The sequence below is a fragment of the Oculina patagonica genome, chromosome 14, assembly GCF_052425735.1.
Source record: "Oculina patagonica isolate OP01 chromosome 14, crgOcupat, whole genome shotgun sequence".
NCBI lineage: Eukaryota > Metazoa > Cnidaria > Anthozoa > Scleractinia > Oculinidae > Oculina > Oculina patagonica.
Genome location: NC_135771.1, coordinates 18,183,241 through 18,202,264, shown reverse-complemented (window position 1 = coordinate 18,202,264; position 19,024 = coordinate 18,183,241). Strand labels below are relative to the sequence as shown.

Sequence of the window (19,024 nt, the reverse complement as noted above, 5' to 3'; positions counted from 1 at the left end):
ATGTTTATGGCCTTGTCCGTTTTCCCTGCATAAAAATCATTGACCCTTCCCCTATTTGTACCAACCCTCCCCCTGCTGAATAATGACTGGTCCCTATAAAGGATATAATTTTGACTGATTACATTTCGTTTAATCTTGTAGTTGATAATGGAATTTTGTGAATTTACCAGCTAAAGTAACTTTTACACTCTTATGAACACAATTTCGCTGTGCTTCTCTAAGAAACATCCCTTCGCTGTCACAATTTCAGTACAAGAAGGTTGTTCGTCGTCAATTCATTTCCTCGATGTTACCTAGGGGGACTGTACACGAGTGAGTAGATAACGTGGAACCGGGGGACTGTCTAGTGCAAACTAATACAGTATGACGTTACTGCGCGAGCAGAGTTTTGATCAAAATATTGAAACAAAAAAACATAAAAATTGGCAAGGACTGAGAAATACCGCTAAACTTTACAATACTTCAGTTCACAGCACAGGAGCTAAGATACGCGGCTGTACAATGCATAAAGTTGAGGAAAGCGAGTGGAAGTCCATTTTCTATTAACATAAAAAGACGATAGCCATGCATGCTCCACTAAGAACAGCTGTTTGTTATTATAACAATGTGATCTCTGTACATAGCTAGCTGAGTTTCTGGGCCGCATTTCTTTGAAGTCTAATACTATGTTTTACGTAACACGTTGCAATGGAAATCGTCAAAACTGTGTAACACTGTCTCCTTGTATGTCCTCGCTTCGTGACATTCGTGAGACACGTCCATTAGCTTGCAATTCAATGGGTTCGCCTTCGTCGACAGCACTTGCTTCCAATACCCGTGTGTGGTCTTGGTTGTGTAGAGTGCTTTCATCACTTCTCTTAGATACTTTGTTATCGTGTCGTCGTCTGGCCCTACTTACTAACACAAGGTGAATAAAAAGGAGGAGCGACATGACCGCTACAGCCAGGACAGGCATCAACACTGAAACATTCACACATCCGGTTTTAGACTCATCTGAAAATCAATAATAACACCTGAATAAAAATCAAAAGTGAATTGCCGAATTTGATTGGTTATTAGTGGGCCCTATTTCTGCACTAAGTTGACAGTGTTTTCGTCATGACTGGAATTGGATAGTAAAAACGCGCACTGTTTTAGCTAGGTTGCACTAAAAATGGCAACGTAATGCATGCGGAAGCGATGAAATTTCACAAGGGGGTCTTTAATATTTCCAAAAAAATGTTACCTGTCAACTTTTGTGTTGAATGATCGTTCAACAAAAAGTCTTGTAGCTTGACATCCGATACCCGATATTCGATGCTTCTCGCGAGCAACGTCAAACGCTGTCTTGTAATTGTTTACCCCGGCCCTTTGTACTAAAAAAGTCTAATTCTAATAGTAGTCTAATAGAACTCATCAAATTCAATTTGTCGGCTTTCGTTTATGCTTTGAATTAGTCCAGAGTAACTGTTCGGGAGTATTTTGTTTTGTGTTCTATGCGATTTCTTGTTGAGTTAAACTTGATATCTGTTCACGTAAAATTTATTCCTGTAGTTAGTTTCCAGTCCTTTTCGGTTCTTTTGATCGGTCATCGCGAGCAACGGATCAAGCAACAGATCCGGTCCACTCGCCTGATGACATAAAGCGATGACGTTATGAAGTCATCGCTTAAAAATACTTAGATGATAGAAATATTAAGTCTCGAGCCATGCGGCCCATACTGCCGGAGCTTATCCTGGTTTCTGTAGCATTAAGCGGCTAGGAATATTTCTACTCCCCCCTAAATGGGATGCTAGTCCATCGCAGGATACCCCCCAGCATTATGTCGCCGGTACCCATTTATACACCTGGGTGGAGAAGAGATAATACTTCTCCCTTAATTACTACTCATTATGCGTTCCACTTACCAGGTTTATCCATTCCTTGTAAAAGTGAGACTGTACACAGTGTACTAGACACGCCATTTGAAATGTTACACTGGTATGTTCCAAAATCTGAAGCCTTGTCTGGCCTTACTACTAGAATGTTACCAAATGCTCTCACTTTTGAAGATTGCGTGACAGTGATGTTGTCCTTTGTCCAGAAATAGTTCAGGGACGAGTTCGTCAGGTTTGTGGTTGCATAGCAGCCTAGATTGGCCTGCTGGCCGAGTAATGTCGTGATTTCCTGCCGTGTTAAGTTTAGGTTGAGTTCTACCGCCTCTGGAATGAATGAAAAATATCATTAATGCTGTGGATGAAACAGTAGGTTGAGTAGGCTACTGCTCCGAGCTTGTGGTGCTATCTGTAGTCCCTAGCTAGTATGTTACCCTAGTGAAGAAATTAATCAACATGACACGAGCGTGGGACAAAGAAAAAATCTGACTGGTCCCCGACGGGAATCGAACCCATGGCCTCCCAGATACCGGTACCTATTTACCGGTAAATAGATAGCGGTACCTCCCAGATACCTATTTATCACCGAGCTTGAAATTTACCATCTTTATTATTTACTACACATTTGATGATTTCGACATTGCTTATCCTAGCAGTATGCAGGACGCGTGTCATATATTAACCTAGTAAATGGCCCAGCTCACAACGAGTCTCTCGTAGCTCATTTGGTTAGAGCCCCCAACCGGTATCTGGGAGGCCATGGGTTCGATTCCCGTCGGGGACTCAGATTTTTTCTTTGTCCCACGCTCGTGTCATGTTGATTAATTTCTTCACTATTAATCACCGAGCTTGAAATTTACCATCTTTATTATTTACTATGTTACCCTAGTTTGTATTTTTATGGGGTACTGTACATGCTGTATAAACAACTCTAGCGTATGACGACTCATATAAAAAGCTATCGCGAGTTGTTAGATGTGGTACTATAATATTTGCTCTTTACATTTCTGAAAATGGTTGTTTTCCAGTTTTAAAACTTCGGCACTGTTGACATGTGGACGGCTCTTGAGTTTGGATAGTCATTTTGGTCCTTTCTGAATTCGCCTTTAGCCGCCTCGGGCCATAATTCTTCACAATATTTCAAACTCAAGGCAATCTCGAATGATCTATAGCTAATGTCTCGACATTTTGACGTTATTTTGAAAACAAAAAAGCTTTAGAAGAATGTTCAGAGCGTGGTAATAAAGTATATTGTACTTATAACTTGAGTGAAACGAAAAATTCAAAAATACTTTTATTTACTCGCTCGTAACAGGGCTAAGGTAATTATTTTGTTGTTAGTTGTCTTTGTCTGTTATGAGAGAACGCATTACATTCGAATAGAGTCATCCACCGGGATAATGCGAAAGAAAACAACAGGAAAAAAATCATTTCAATATTAATTATATTAAGGTTGTATTGATTGGGTTTAACAATACGACAAAGTACTTGCTTAAACAACATCAAAACTCATGTCATAAAAACATTGAGATTATTCCGTGAGTGTAGAATGAAACATTTTATCCGGAACAAGTTTTCTCTGAAGCATTCTTCGTAACTGAGTTTATCGAGAATAAAGTATTGAGAAAATTACTGTGTTATTTTAGTCCGTGCATTCTTACAACGTTGGAAAACTAATATGGCGTATACAAGAGGCAATTAAAACAGTTTTGCCATCAATATAGCTACTTTCTAAGTATTTTTCCTTCAAAGCTTTTAAGATATTACTTTGAAATTTTATATTTAAAAATCGAATAAAAATAATAAGCCAAGCTAACGTCGAAAATATAGTGATGACATTTGAAGAGTGGTCTGAGCAGGCCTTCAATTAAAAAAGAAAACGAAAAACGATTTTTTTTTACGGTATTCGCATATTATATGGGTTTATGCATCTCAATTTAACACGTTAATACAAAACCAATATAGGCATGCAGTGACTTAACTTTACTAGTCAATAGTTAAAGTAAAATACTTTATAGTTGTCTAAAAATTAACGAGGATATGGACGTTAAATAAAATGACGCCGAGAGAAGTAAGTACAAGAATGCAATAGTTATTACATTACAAACGCTTCTTTTACAATTTCTGGTGGAGAAATTGCGTGCCTTCTTTCGCGATTGATGTAGACTATTCGGAATAACCTACTTCAGAAAGTTCCAAAATGCCTATCTTTATAAATTCCTCGAAAATCCTTCACTTGGTCACTGGCCAACAAGAATACTAAGGACTCTTCCATTAGTCAGAACTGACTGACCAGACCGGTACATTCGAGGACAAAATTCCGTTGAAAGTCAGATTTGTCTTATCAAATTGGCCGTTCCGAGGTTGCGCAGGGGACTGGGGCGAGTTTTTAATTTTAAGCAATCGATAATCTGACTCCATCACATAAAAGAACTTGGTGAGATTGGTCATTTGACCAAGTCTGATACTTGTAGGATGAACAGAGACAAAGTTATGGGTCTTGAAACATGGTTGAAAATCCATACAAACGTCTCTTATTTTGAGACAGCGTCCCCCAAAACCATATAAACTCTTAAATTTTTTATGATTTTTGTGATACTCTTAAAAATGGGCAAAAATAGTGTTTTTCATCTTAGTTAATTTCAAATAATTGGTCTTTGGCAGGATTTTACAGCTGTTACAAAATTGATAAAAGTTTTAAGAGTTTGTATGGTTTTGGGGGACCCTGGCTTACAATTAGAGACGTTTGTATGGATTTTTAACCATGTTTCAAGGTTCATAACTTCGTTTCTGTTCATCTTGAAAGCATCAAACTTGGTCAAATGACCAATCTTACCGTGATCTTTCATGCGGTGGTGTTAGATTATCGATTACTTAAGATTTGAAACTCGCCCCATTCCCCTGCGCAACCTCGGAACGGCCAATAGGTCAATACATAAATATTATACATTGTTATGGTGGATTTTTTGAAAAATCTCGTGCAAAAGGCCCATTTTACATCCAATCCACCGGTCCAGCCGGCAAGTTCTGACAAATGGAAGGCGCCCAAAGATTTGACGTTGTCTATTTTGAAACTGAACCAGTGTAAATAGTAAATGTAAGCTCTAAAATACGGTCGCCGGTACATACATCCAGCAACAAATACGAACTAGCTTAAGTTAAATCTGTGTCCTTTAAAACACTGACATATATTTATTACTTAGATTCACCTACCGTTCCATACAGCAAAGCTAGCAGCAAATAACACCATTTGCAACGAAGATACACAACAAAAACAGGTCGCCATCTTTGTGTGTCCCTTTTAAAATACCGGCCAACTATTTTTAAGCGAAAAAATCTTTATAAACAACGTCAAAACGTTGCCATCTTGTTAAATTACAGCGTCAGAACATGCAGACAGATTGCACTTATAGTCCACTAATTATTATTATAATATATAATGTTTATACACAATTTACGTAGGAAGCGAATATTTATTTATATTCGAACTTCTAAGCCGCCCCGCGATTGCGGTTTAACTGCATAACAATCTTATATTTCAGGGCAGATTCGTCGAATAAGCAATTTAAAAATTACTACTACTGCTAGTAGAATTGAACGAAAAAAGTTATCAGTTTTCAGAGCCGGACTAAAGCGACCATTTATATCCAAACGTTTCAATTATTGCATGAGGTGAAAGTTATAACCCCCAAATGCAGATTGCAATACATGGTTTGTACCGCTTTGCCGTCTTCATATTGGATTTCCAATTGCTTAATTAACCAATCAAAGGCTAAGTTAATCTGAGTGACAAGGATGTCAAAGTAGCCGCATACATGTGAAGCCATTGGGTTTCTGATTGGCTAAAAAGTCTGGAAAACCACCAAAAATTTGTCAAAATGTTGCGGAGTAGTCATTGAAAATTTTAGCGAGTGGTAGGCTTTTTTTTTCACTGTTAAGTAATGTAATGGAATTATTGTACAAGTGTGCCAATACTTGACGAAAATATTAGATCAATATAATCTTGACATAAACTCTTAACGTACGTTTGTGTGTTTGATGACTTTTCTCTTATTTTCATAAAATGATGATTTAAAACACAACCTTGATTGAGGTGACATTTCAGTTACAAGAAGATGGCAAAGCTGCAAACTGGTCCAGATGTTCCGGCAGACTTTATAAAACGTTTGCTTAAAGGATAAAAAACCACAAGGTATTCATATTCCTAGGCCTGTAGTTTAAAGAATAGCTTAAAGAGATTTTTTTGTCACTAATAATTCTTTAAGTGGAATTGCCACATAGCGTAGCGAGGAATGAAGATTTGAGGAGAAGGCTTTCCAACGTTGAGGCATAATTGTAAACGTCTTGAAAGCAAAGTAATTCAATGTTTGGAGAGTTTTAAAAAGGCAACAAAAAATACGATAACAAACAACTGAACTTGAATTATCTTTTGGTCAAAAGGAACCTTAAAAAGAAAATTCTAGTAAGCTAGACAGATCCCAAGAGTAGAATGGAAACTTACATGTAACGACAATTGAAAAAAAAAAAAAAAACATTGCAGACTGTTGACATGTTTCAGAAAACGATTGGTTTTTATTCAGTTATAAATATTAGCTAAGCTAGTCGGATAATCGCGTTAAACTGAATATTTTGATGTTCGGTTTTCGAACTTTGCCTGCCATTATCAGTCAGTGCAACAGCCTCTATATAACATAGTTTACATAAAACATAGTTGCACTTGACATATGACAAAGAATTCACTTTGCAATCCGTCTTCTTCTTCTAGGATTTGAACCGTTTGGTGATGTTTTTCCTAGTTTTCGTTTCACCGTCTTTTTTCTTCTTTAGTAAGGAATATTTTGAGTTTTGTTTAATGCGCACTTCGCATTCTGCTGTTAAGTCTCTGTTTGGGCAGCAAAAATCAACAAATCGTAGAAAAACTGCACTACCTATCAACCCTGTAACCATAAATCTGCTCAAAACTGTTAGTACATTTGAATTCATTTAATGCTCTGGATCATTTTATTGAGTAACTTCAGGATATAAAGAAACTTCACTAACTGCAAAAGAAGATTTTCTTCAAATGTCAAAACCGGAATTTGATAAATATAAAAAATGCGTTTGCAGATATTGAAGTCTATTCCTATTGGTCTCAATTCTCGCCATCGTTAGTCAGCGTCACTTCCTAATGGATTCCTGTTATTTTAAGTACCGTTTAACAATATATTTAACGGCATTATCTTTTTTTGCATTTTAATAAAAATCTTTTAACATCTTAAAAGATGTTCATAAAAATAAAATGTGTTCATGATTTTACTTCTCAGTGTTACGTCACAATGTCCATTTCTGTTTTTTCCTTTCTATATGATCATTTATACATTTTTGTTCAAGTTAGGATTTCGCAGGATTTGGACAAGGTTATAGTTTTTGAGTTTAATTCTTTGCTATGTTCATGAAATCCTGTCTGTATTAAACCTTTATCGATCAAATGTCAATTTAACAGGTTTTTCATACTTTTAAAAAATGACGTCAGCTGTACTTGACCTTGGTAATATTATGAAACACCGTGTGTTATTCGATTGTTACAGACACCAATATCTAAAATCAACCAATTAGAATGGCTTAATTTAAAAATACAATGTGATTGTGAAAAAATATCAGTTTCTTGACGTCAATATTTTTGTCAATCTTTGGCATATAACTGGTATATATCTTCCTCGAAACAAAACTCGTAGTTTCCCTCGTGGTCAAACTTCAAGAGCTCTTTGATTCTGACTGCACTTATATGAGGCATTGAATGTAAAAAGTTTCTTCAGGATGAGTCAGTCAGTTAGTTAGACAGCTGATGCAAAATGTATCCTTATAACATAATCTATGTATCCTTGGATTTTCATTAATTCTAAGGCTTAGGTTAAGTATCTCGCCAGATACGAAAAACCACATAAATGTCACACTCACTGTAAAGATAGTTGTATAGGTGTTTTACACCTGCTCTTAGAACAAACCCTTCGGGTAAGAAATGAGCTCTAGTTTTTAAAGGAAACCTCCACTCTAACGACAAGTTGACGTTGAATTGTTTGAAATAATGACTAAATTTCAAATTTTACAGGACAAGGGACAAATAACCTTTTATAGCAGCAAAAAGTGGAAAATATTATGGCTTTTAAATTTCCCGCGCACCGCTATTTTTAAAACGTCCAATGGTTGCTGCTATTTTTAGAAAGCAGAGGATCTATTGTTTGAGGGCAAACATTACACGTCATAAAATCCAAAATGGCGGCGCGCGGGAAATTTAAAAGCCATAATCTTTTCCACTTTTTGTTGCTATTAAACTTTATTTCTCCCTTGTCCTGCAAAATTTGGAATTTAGGCATTATTTCAAACAATTCAACGTCAACTTGCTGTAAGAGTGGAAGTTCCCTTTGAGGGCGTGAAAAGTAATATCCTTAGAATTTTGTCTTATTGCTTAGCTGACTAAAGTCAAACTGAGTTGTCAAAATACCATTGGCTATAACTCGTTTATGACAGTTGTCCTTTTCCAAATGACTTTGAGTTCTACCAGTAAGCGAATGAGTGAAGGACACCATTAAACACCATGTTCCTCAGTGATATTTTGGTCCACTTGGTATACGGGCATCTCCCGGGCACCTCCCGCTCAGCCATTGGGTTAAATCCCTACAAAAGCACATGTTACACAAACCTTCTTATTACCATGTGGTACTGTTTATTATGCTGTACAAGGTGGTCCTGACTTTTAAGTTTGAGGATGAAACCCTAGTGTATGACCACTCAAATAAAAGCTATTGAGCAGTACTTTCATGTGGTAATGTTTATTATGCTGTACAAGGTGGGTCTAACTTTTCAGTAAATTGAGGTACAAGCCCTAGCTAGTGTGTGATCATTCAAATGAAGCTATTTGTTTTGTGTATAACCTTTCGAATGGAAGCTGTTGAGCAGTATACTGTACTTTCATGTGATACTGCTAATTATGCTGTACAAGGTGATTCTAATTTTAAGGTCTGTGGACGAATCCTTAGTGTGCGACCATTCAAATAAAAGCTACTGTTTATTATGGTTTACTAGGTGGTTCCGGTTTTCACCTCTGTTGATGAAACCCTACTGTGTGACCATTCAAATTTAAGCTATTGAGCACTACTTTCATGTGGTACTGTTTTTTTATGCTGAACAAGGTGGTTTGTAATTTTAGGTCTGTGGATGAAATGACCATTGAAATGAAAGATATTGAGCAGTACTTTAATGCCCTACTGTTTAATATGCTACCCTAGCTACTGTGTGACCATTCATATCAAGAGTAAACCAGTATGTTATATAAAGCCATTGAGCAATACATTTGTTTTACTCCACGGTTTATTCTGCTGTACAAGGTGTTCCAAATTTTATTATCTGTGGATGAAATCCTAGTGTGCGACCATTCAAATGAAAGCTTTTGAGCAGTACTTTCATGTGATACTGCAGTTCAAGGTAGTTCTATGTGGCCATTCAAAGCAAACCTATGACATAACGTACCTGTATGTTGTTGTTGTTTTATAAGTTTGAGGCACACTTGGGAAGTGTTAAGAGCAACTATCAGCATATCTTCCAACGGTTTGTTCGCAAACAACAACCTGCAAACTTTGTTAATATATTTTTATACCGTATTGGAGTAGCAATGTTAGCTAGCACCTAATGTTTCTCGTTTAAAATTTACAAAATCTTCCATAAACTACTTTAAAAACTTTGCGTGTAGATTTCCTAGAGTTTTAAGAAGATGGTTATTTTTCTTCCTCTTGAAATCAAGCACAAATATTGCATGATACCTGTCCCATCCAGCGCACGTGACAACTTTCAGCCAATGAGCGCGCGTAAAACATCATCGGTATGTTACTACGATTGATATTTGTATTTCCTTCACAAGTCTTCACATTATTATGTTTTGAGCGAGCTGGATATTATAGGAAAACAACATGGACGCATTTAGGATATGTTTGTGTTATGTACTTCTTTACACAGTGAAGCTCAGTTTGGCGTTTGGTAAGAGAATCGAAACTGTATTTTTAGATTCCAGGAAGTGAGAATAGTTAGTGTATTTTTGTAAAACTAGGTAATACATATGTAATATCACGTTGTAATATTTGGACGGTTTAGGGCAGTCTTGAACACATGTCTACTGTTTTCAAACATGTTTTTGGCGAAATAAAATGGCAGTATCGAATGTATCAGACGTTATCGATCAGTGTGAAGCCATTTCCAGAGATGTAAAGAAAAGTTATTAGTCTTTGAAGGAAGGTTTATTTCCGAACTGTTTTGCCTTGCTTATCCACAATAATGAGTTGTTTTCAAATAGTTCAAAAAAAATATTGCGCCTTTGTCCGTGGAACTTTTCTGTTTGGCTTTGGCAAAAGTTGTTATCGAAATTTTGAATTGTTTTCGTTATTAAAGAAAACTACGGCTTTATGGCGTAAAAGCCATAAAGTATCATGAACGTTGTTTGAATGTTTTCCAAAATGTGTCTATAGTGTGACTTGTGTCCAATATTTTCCCATTTCTTTCATATTTTGGAGAAAAAGAACAAATTCACCTTTTACAGTAAACGATCCAATACAAAGTACGTGATGTTGTAACACGTGTAACACGTGCACAGCATACAGTAAGCATGTGCCCAGGCTGACGAACGTTGGTTCATGCACGAGAAAGTTAGATGCCCACGTGGGTAGTGGCCAACGTGATAGTGTTTGCAAAAAATGGCTAGCTAAGAAGGAGAAATGAAAAGGTAAAATGCAGTGAGCGGTGTAGCTTTCAATGTTCTATTTAATTCCTCGTGATTAAAGGCGGGTGGGTCGGTAGAGATGACCACGTGTTCAATTCCGCTTGTAGCTTGGCAACAAAACAACATCAATGCGCCAGATCGATGACGCAATATCATGTTTATTCAAAGTTAGGCCTGAGGTAAACTGGGACCAAACTGGGCCTCATGATCTCGACAGTTATCGTTGAGGCAATATAATAGTTTTGTTGCATAACGATAAAAATGCAACTTTCTGTGGCTAAAAACGAAAACAAAATCCTCATTTACTCCAGACTTTGAAACTGCATTTTTTCTTCATAGGACAAAAGGGGTTTTCATTATGGAATATACCGCCATAAAACTGTGTGTGTGACCATATAAACAATCAAAACTACTGAGCAGTACTTTCATGTAGCGAAATAGTTAAGTTTAATTTACTTATATGCGATAAAATCAAAACGGATTTGTTTTTCTCGATATTGGTAGAGCACTGTTTACCTAGTGGTTGCTATTCAGTCAAGAGTGACGTTCGTCAGGGGTTTGCATTGTGAATGTAGTCATCTGGATAAAGAAAAACTTGAAAACATATCATGATAAAATATCGTTAAAGTCATCATGACGGAGTCATATACCAAGCCAAATTGTATTTACAAATTGAATTCAATTACGTTTAAGGGTGCCTAGTGGACAAGTTCGGACGTTTCAGGTTCTGTTCTCCTGCTTCTCGGTTTTGCATTTATGTTATATAGATGCTTTCTCTTTAATTAAATCATAGCAATTTTTAGATACTGCTTTCGCTATGTGATTTGCTGTATCATGCTTACTTGGGGTTATCGTTGAGTTGTCTGTGTGTTGTGCTTAACGGTGAGCAACATGTCAAAACACAAACCAAGAGTCAAGTTTCAAGCTTTGAAATAAGCCTTTTAAGGCTTATTTCATATGTAGCTTGTATTTTCTGCATGTTACTGAAATATTCTTGCAAATCATGATCAAAGGGTATGTACGTGCTACCCTTTTATTGATTAAGATAAATAAGATAAGCTCTGACGGTGATCTCTTATCAGATAAATTCTTTGTGAAGCCGGAATTTATAGAGTGACGCATGAAGTATCGTGAACTTTTTTTTACTTTTCGAATGACGCAATTTATCAGTTTGATCAAGACTGAGCAGCCTACCAATAAATTTAAAACAAAAGTAAAAAGAGCTGGAACATTTTATAAAGTAAACCAAAAACCAATGTCACCGAAAACAAAGTCCCAGGCTTTTCGGAAAGGCTAAAAAAGTTTGGTCATAACAAACCGGAGGATTGAAAAAAAAAAAAGAGTATTTCGATTCTATTATTGTGTTTAAAAATAGAGACAAAAGTGAATTTCCGTGTTAAATTTGATGAAAAAAAGTTATCAAATCAATGATAAAACACACTTAGCATCCTTAACTAGTATTTTCTTTCACTTCTAACAAGTCTTAAAATTCATATTTCTTATCTGCAAATGAAGGAAAACTTAAATTGCCAAAAATAAATTGCCGTATAATGGTCACACGAGCGATAAGAAGACATCATTTACGTAAGAAGAAAGTTTTTATTATATCGCTTCAATTGCTTTTTTTAATATTGGATTGCTTAAAAAATTGACTGAATCCATTTTGGAGCTATTTTTAAACGAACGTGAACTTTGAACCTTCGGTTATCTTGGTTAAATTTCTCGCAACGTCGTTGAGTCAAACTTCGGTGTAAAAAAAATAGGTATTTTCGAAGAAATTAGTCTCTATTTTCGGCAGAACGCCATAAATTTGCTCTAGCATGTACGTTTCCAGTTAAATATCAAAGGTGTCAATATCGTAAAGTGTATACTAAATATGCAAAATTTTCCTGATAATTTTATACCGGTTACTAGACGTTTACTATAGTCTGAGCCGTATTTATTTTTAAGTCATGCTGACTACAAACTCCTGACTAATATACAAATCTCGTGGTGAATTTTTTTCACTGAGTTGTGCGGAGTGCGAGAGAATATATCATGGCGGCCATGAGCGACTCTCTCTGTTTTATGCTCGTTCTTCAAGTCACGTGGTTCAACTTTCATCTTGTAGCAGGGAATGGTAAGAAGATCATGTAGCTATATGTTTCTAAACCGTGTTTATCAAAACGGATTAGAATTCATCCAGAGCTAGCGAAACGAAGTACCACAATTGTTATATTGATTAAGCATAATTGAAAATTGTCAAAGAGATCGAATTCAAAACTGAAAGGAAATGTACATTGAAACCTCTAGCAATTGCAAAGAAGGATATGAAACTATTTTGCGGTTAACGGAGAACTTGTTGCACGAAGAAAACTCGCTTACTTCCTATGTAGAAGTGAATTTTTGACACCATTTCGTGGCTGCTAAACTCAGTCGTTAAATATAACCCAGAGGATAAAAAAGCAAATTTAAGTTATTACTAGGTTTAATGGGTAACGTGTTGCAATTGCAGTTGTTAATAATATGTAAAAAATGTCTTTGGCTCAATGAATTTCGTGTTACTTCATTTGGTAGAATTATGAAATACATATTAGCTAGGATATTTGTGTTTCCAAACCTTTATTGCCTCAAGTTTGAATATATGTTCAAATATGTCTTTTTTCTCACTAGTAAGCGGTATTTTGAATAAGCAGATAAATTTTTTTTCCGCGTTTATCCAAAGCTATAAGTTCCTTTTCTTGATCTATGAAACAATCTGAGGTGAACGAGGGGGCACCAAGAAGAGAAACTTTAAACTTTTACCATTCTTTACTTTGCTTCTTGATATTTGTCCCATTTTAAAATTTTTATTCTCAGGTGGTACGATATAATACTCTCCATTCATTGAAAGTTATTTCTTAAATGAATAACTGTAGGCTGTTTTGTTCAGTACAACCAAAGCTGATGGTTTTATAAAACCGAACTCTTCGCCATGTAAATTCGTGGGACCTTGCACGTTCCCAACAGTTTGATGCTTGTATGGTCTGATCTCAAATATCGTACCGGCCTGCGCACTAACTCTTGAATTTGGCTCAAACTTTGTCACGAAAAGAAATACTTATAAATGTATTTAGAAATGCTAGATAAGACGCTTGCCCTTATGTAATAGAAATCACGACTAATTTGTGAGCATACTGCCTTTAACACGATCGACTAAACGCAATTCTCAGTGTTCGGTAGACTGAGTTCTAGAAATCGAGTTTTTAAACAAGTATGACGGGTGATGTTAGTGATGCATTAATCCTTCTTCAACTTAGCCGTCAGTTCTTGAGAAAAACGATGCAGTATTTTACATAACAAATAATTGATTGATGATTATTAAAAGATTCTAAGACACATTTACTGGACTAATGTAAGTAACTGCGAACAAGAGCTAAGCCCGTTTTGCCCAGGAATTGACGATCGATCAATCGATTGATTGATCCATTAACCAGTCAGTTAGTCAATCAATCAATCAATCAATCAATCAATCAATCAATCAATCAATCAATCAATCAATCAATCAATCAATCAATCAATCAATCAAACAATCAATCAATCAATCAATCAATCAATCAACCAATCAATCAATCAATCAATTAGTCATCATCACAATCAATCAATCAATCAATCAATCAACCAATCAATCAATCAGCAAGCGTTTAGTTACGAATCAACTACAGTGATAATTTCTTTGATTTCTCACAGAGCGGCTTGCATGTGACGATAGCCTCACACGAAGAGAAATCACTACTATCCTCGGACGTAAAGTCAATCTTGGTTGCTATGTAAACAAAACGAACACCGGGGCGACTCCCCAGACCCAGGCTCAGTCTCCTCTCATGTATGACTGGTTTAAGGACAATCAATCTGTTCCCCAGACTGAAAACTCGGAAAAACACGAGAACGTTCTCGTTATAACTCCAAAGGATGACAAAGACTTTGGAATATACACGTGTAATGTCACCAACGGCATTTCTAGGACTGAATGTATAATCACCTTGAAACGGGGATGGACGAAAGCTGGTAAGTTGCAGAAGTTGTCATGTTTAAAAACGTACGAGTACTTGCAAAAATTAACGGAAATAAGCCTCGAAACGTAATCGTGAAGATGGTGCCTTCACCTCACATTAATTTGTCATTTTATTCGGGGACTTATAAATTAGTCACAATTCTCCTTGCCCCAACCTAGATGGTTCATACTAAATGAGCCAGGAAGTATTATGGAAATCATAGAAGGCAGTACTGCCGAGTGTAATTAGGCACTGGTCTTGTAATCCGGGGGTCCCGGTTCAAGCCCTCCACCCTACCACTAGCTGAATTTGTTCTCGGCCGTCTCGAGTTCAACTTCTCGATTACGCTTTGTAAAAAGCCAACTGGTCTGCCTCCTGTCACTTGGCATTTTTAACCATGTTATGTTTTTTGAAATGTTGTTTCCTCTATTTGAATGGAAACTACAACCCAGACAATACTGTTGGGCAGGTCACCTAGTTTGCGCTCCCTCCCCCCTCATTCAATGTTGAAGCACACCTAGAGACTTCAATCACAGCACATGGTCTATCATAATGTTCAGTAATACTTAAACATTGATATGGGTGAGAGGGGGCCCCATACACGTTGTGTACGTCCCTATAGATTAGATTTATTTAAAAGTTGTTGGAATCAAAGCGTTCATGTCCAACCTTCCCAAGGACTTCTGTCTTGGGTTGTAGCTAATTGAAAGTCAATGAAAATCTTTTTTTCCCCTCAACTCTCCCTGCCTCTTCTTTTATCATTCAATATTGGGAAGGGCGTTCTAAATCTGGTGCAGCTAACAAGGCAAGTAAATTATTTCATTTATTTTCTAATTAAAATTATTAGAATGAAAGTAAGTGATTTGAAAAGCTTAATAGAAAAATAGCAGTTTGGATTTTAAGTAAATCCAAACTAGAGACGGCTAACATCCCTCTGTAACAGACCGGTTGATTTTTGTTTTGACCTCCTTCTTGGTAAAAATTAGACCTCTTTGGTTATGTTGTGGTTCAATTTTACCCTTGGTACTATTTAGCATTTTCCTTTTTTCTGGTGTATGTAAATATATGATAATGAATATACAACCAAAGGAAAATGCCAAATTGTAACAAGGGTTAAATTGAACGACAACAGTAACATTCTTTAGTATTGGTACACGGGGATGTTCTCTTATCATGGGCAAGTCATTCTATTTCTCAAACATGTTATTTTAATGTTCTAGAACACGTGACAATTGTGACTGGATGTGTCAACATCTCCGTGTTGATGCCTGTACTGGCCGTGGCTGTGTTATCTTTCCTTTTATTCATTCATCTTGTAACCCGCAAAAGGATGGATAAGAAAGATCCGGCAACTCCACAGGATAAACACGGACAACGTAGAAAACCATCTGTTGTCCACCCGCACACTGAACAACGCCTGGAAACCAGACGACTGTCAAGAGATCTTTTATACAACAGTTTCAGAGAACAAGGCACAAATAACAATGAGTCCAAACAGGCAGTTGTGTCCATTGAGATGCATGTCGGTGGGGATCTGCATAGTACGCCAGACCCAGAAACCAAAACCGGTCAAAATGTGCAGCGTGAACGAAAAAAGGGTTTTTACAATAGATCTTTTCGAGATGCTTCAATTGACCTAGATGATATAGACGTTACAGAGCATATGTCAGGGAAGAAGGGGACGGAAGAGGGAGACAGTCCTAAAGATATTGCATTCTTCAACACGAATTTCAAGAATGACTCCATGGATTCCATCGAAAGCCCCGAAGACCGCGACTATTCCATGTCTTCAGTGGTCGCCGTATTTGGTGAGTCCAGAGGTAGCGAGGAAGGGAAGGACTTTAACCATAAAATACTTAAAAACGAGTCTGTGGAAAGCGGTGAGGAGTCAGACGAAGTCTTCGTGAATAAATCAGCCGGAGCAGTCCTCGACAAGTCCAAAAGTGGAAATAGAAAAGGGTTCTACAATAAAACGTTTCATAGTGATTCCATGGATGTGTCAGATGATAGCACCAGCGTATCAGGCGAGACTGCAACGGAAGAGGCTAAGCATGTTCCTAGCAGTTCACTGGGAGCAGTCCTCGATAAGTCCAAGAGTGGTAACCGGAAGGGATTCTTCAATAAAACGTTTCATAGCGATTCCTGGATATGGATATCCCGGATGACGATGTCCCGGATGATGACGCCCGCGCTTCAGATGATACAGCGGCAGACGAGGCTAAGGAGGACACTGAGCATGCGCGAGTAGAAGACACGTACTTTTAAGTAAAATTCCTTAATTTTTAGCTGCTCTGATCAACGCCCTCAAAAGTCAAAAGTTCACTGATGCAAATGAAAATCTAAAATTCTTGCAATAATACTTTAATTTATTTTATTTTTCTCAAAATTTCAACGTTTCTAGTAGAAAGTTTTAATTGTGAGATAATACGATTGCATCAAATATTGAGTTGTTTCATTTGTTGTCAAGTGAAATATTGAGAGACCAATTGAATTTGTCATAAATAGGAAAAGAGCAGTACTGATTTTAACATCGTAGCCTCGATGAAATTCCTTAAGATAAGCCTAAACTTGTGTGTAAATATTTGCGGATCACTCCTGAACCCGGTTTATGAGTTAAAGACAAGCGGTGGTTTTTATATTTTTCAAATTTATCGCACTGATCTCCCTCAAAGAGTTGTCGTTGCCAAGGCAACATGTTCTTTTAGCTTAGTTTTGGAAATTCAGAGGTGGTTTTGAAACATCTCTTAACTATTGTATTTGCTATTTTGATTATTTCAGTAAATTGTTTGTAGTTTAATTATATTATATCGGAAGTAAGGCAGTTAAATGTAGTTTTTGATGCCTTATTCTCTTTTTGACGACCTAGTATTAAGGGACTTAGAACTGAGTGGCCTTACCACCAAACTGCAAAATGCTCCTGGAAAGACAAAATATCCCGTAAAAAGGTGTGTTTTAAAACCGAATGATCATTTTAAACACTCTTACGAAATTCCTATCTTTTGGTAGATGGTCAATTTTTTTTTAGCAAAATAGACCAAAATACGCAATTTCCAATTATTAATTTTGGAAAATCACACCAACTTGCTTCTGAGTTTCTCAGTTAACTAAAAAATGTTAAATGTTCAATTAACTTGAAAATTGCTGTTCTCCTGTCTTGAAAAGAATTGAAAAATCTTGTTTGATAATTACAAAAAGTGTACAAATGTAAAAACACGGGGATGGTTTTAATGAAAGGGGCTGTCACTAAATAATTTATATGCTTTAAAGAAAGATCTATAATTTGTACTACTAGTTTTTGTCAGTCTTTACAATTTATATATGGAATCAAGTTGTACTGTATTTTTTAATCAATTTACTTGAAAAAAACAACCAACAAACAAACAAAACAAAACAAAACAAAAACAAATAAAACTGAGACATTTGAAAAATAAGAGGCTTTTATTTTTTTTATATCTTGGCAGTAACGAAATGCGCTAAAACAAGATTACAACTGCCTACAAGCCACTTTTTTCAATAAAATTTTAGAAAAACTCTTTTATTAAAAATATTAATGCTAAAAATAGCCTGAAGTAAATTCAGAAAGTATTATAAAACTGTATTTTACAACTTTCTTGTAGCTCAAGCCTCGAAGGAAAATAAAATGATGCCGAAAGGCTAAGCTTCTGTTCGCTGCGTTTACATTTTCTTCATTTAATATGTTTTCACTTCACTTTGACTAAAATTTTGGTCGAGGGCTTTTCTTCCTTTCGTTAAAAAAAACTATTCACAGTTTAATGTTGTCGATATATTTACACTGAATAGTTGGAGACATAAGTTGACTTTGGGGGTGGGTTGGGATGTCTTTAAACAAACTTTAAATGCAAGGCTGATCAAACAGCTAGGGACTGATGTTATAAATTTATTTTGGCCCAATATTTCGGTTGAACAAAACCAACCTTCATCAGGGGCATACAATGCTAAGTGAGTATGGAAACAAACGGTAACAAAATTTAAATAAACTAAGATGAAAAACCGGTACGTGATAGGCTGATAATAAGAAAACAAAACAAATAACGGTAGAAGATGGAAATAGCATACAACTGACAAATAAAATATATCAAGTTTCATCCCGTCTATTCATGCCATAGGGTTCAAGTGTTTTTCCTTTAGAAATTAAAAATGTTTCTGTGGCTTTGCGGATGCTGTCTCTATGTGAGTTTATGAGTTCTATGGGGATGAATTCAAGGTTGTCCATTGAGTGTCCGGCGAGAGCGAAGTGGTCTGAAACGGCGGTGGGAAACTAAGATGAAAAACCGGTACGTGATAGGCTGATAATAAGAAAACAAAACAAATAACGGTAGAAGATAGAAATAGCATACAACTGACAAATAAAATATATCAAGTTTCATCCCGTCTATTCATGCCATAGGGTT

General features: G+C 36.4%; 2 protein-coding genes across 3 annotated transcripts; one reads left to right on the top strand and one right to left on the bottom strand.

Moving 5' to 3' along the window:
* Positions 1-108: 108 nt before the first annotated feature.
* On the bottom strand, positions 109-5,423 carry LOC144638765 (uncharacterized). Its single transcript, XM_078498023.1, has 3 exons — positions 5,067-5,423; positions 1,887-2,180; positions 109-993 (listed from the first exon to the last, which is right to left on the bottom strand). The coding sequence occupies exons 1-3, from the start codon at positions 5,137-5,139 to the stop codon at positions 698-700; spliced, it is 663 nt and encodes a 220-aa protein (XP_078354149.1). The 5' UTR covers positions 5,140-5,423; the 3' UTR covers positions 109-697.
* A 4,325-nt stretch (positions 5,424-9,748) lies between these two features.
* Positions 9,749-18,781, top strand: LOC144638750 (uncharacterized). 2 transcript variants are annotated; one of them, XM_078498002.1, is made up of 3 exons: positions 9,749-9,863; positions 14,308-14,625; positions 15,833-18,781. In XM_078498002.1, the coding sequence occupies exons 1-3, from the start codon at positions 9,797-9,799 to the stop codon at positions 16,858-16,860; spliced, it is 1,413 nt and encodes a 470-aa protein (XP_078354128.1). In that variant the 5' UTR covers positions 9,749-9,796; the 3' UTR covers positions 16,861-18,781. The 2 variants fall into 2 exon arrangements, with proteins under 2 accessions (XP_078354128.1, XP_078354127.1); XM_078498001.1 differs by lacking the exon at positions 9,749-9,863 and adding an exon at positions 12,598-12,718.
* Positions 18,782-19,024: the final 243 nt, after the last annotated feature.

Excerpts from the sequence above, each read along its gene's own strand:
- LOC144638750 (XM_078498001.1), top strand. The coding sequence starts at position 12,637 with ATGGCGGCCATGAGCGACTCTCTCTGTTTTATGCTCGTTCTTCAAGTC. Across the intron at positions 12,719-14,307 it reads TCATCTTGTAGCAGGGAATG|AGCGGCTTGCATGTGACGAT; the intron begins GTAAGAAGATCA and ends GATTTCTCACAG. Across the intron at positions 14,626-15,832 it reads ACGGGGATGGACGAAAGCTG|AACACGTGACAATTGTGACT; the intron begins GTAAGTTGCAGA and ends TTAATGTTCTAG.
- LOC144638765 (XM_078498023.1), bottom strand. The coding sequence starts at position 5,139 with ATGGCGACCTGTTTTTGTTGTGTATCTTCGTTGCAAATGGTGTTATTT. Across the intron at positions 2,181-5,066 it reads TAGCTTTGCTGTATGGAACG|AGGCGGTAGAACTCAACCTA; the intron begins GTAGGTGAATCT and ends CATTCATTCCAG. Across the intron at positions 994-1,886 it reads ACAAGGAATGGATAAACCTG|ATGAGTCTAAAACCGGATGT; the intron begins GTAAGTGGAACG and ends ATTGATTTTCAG.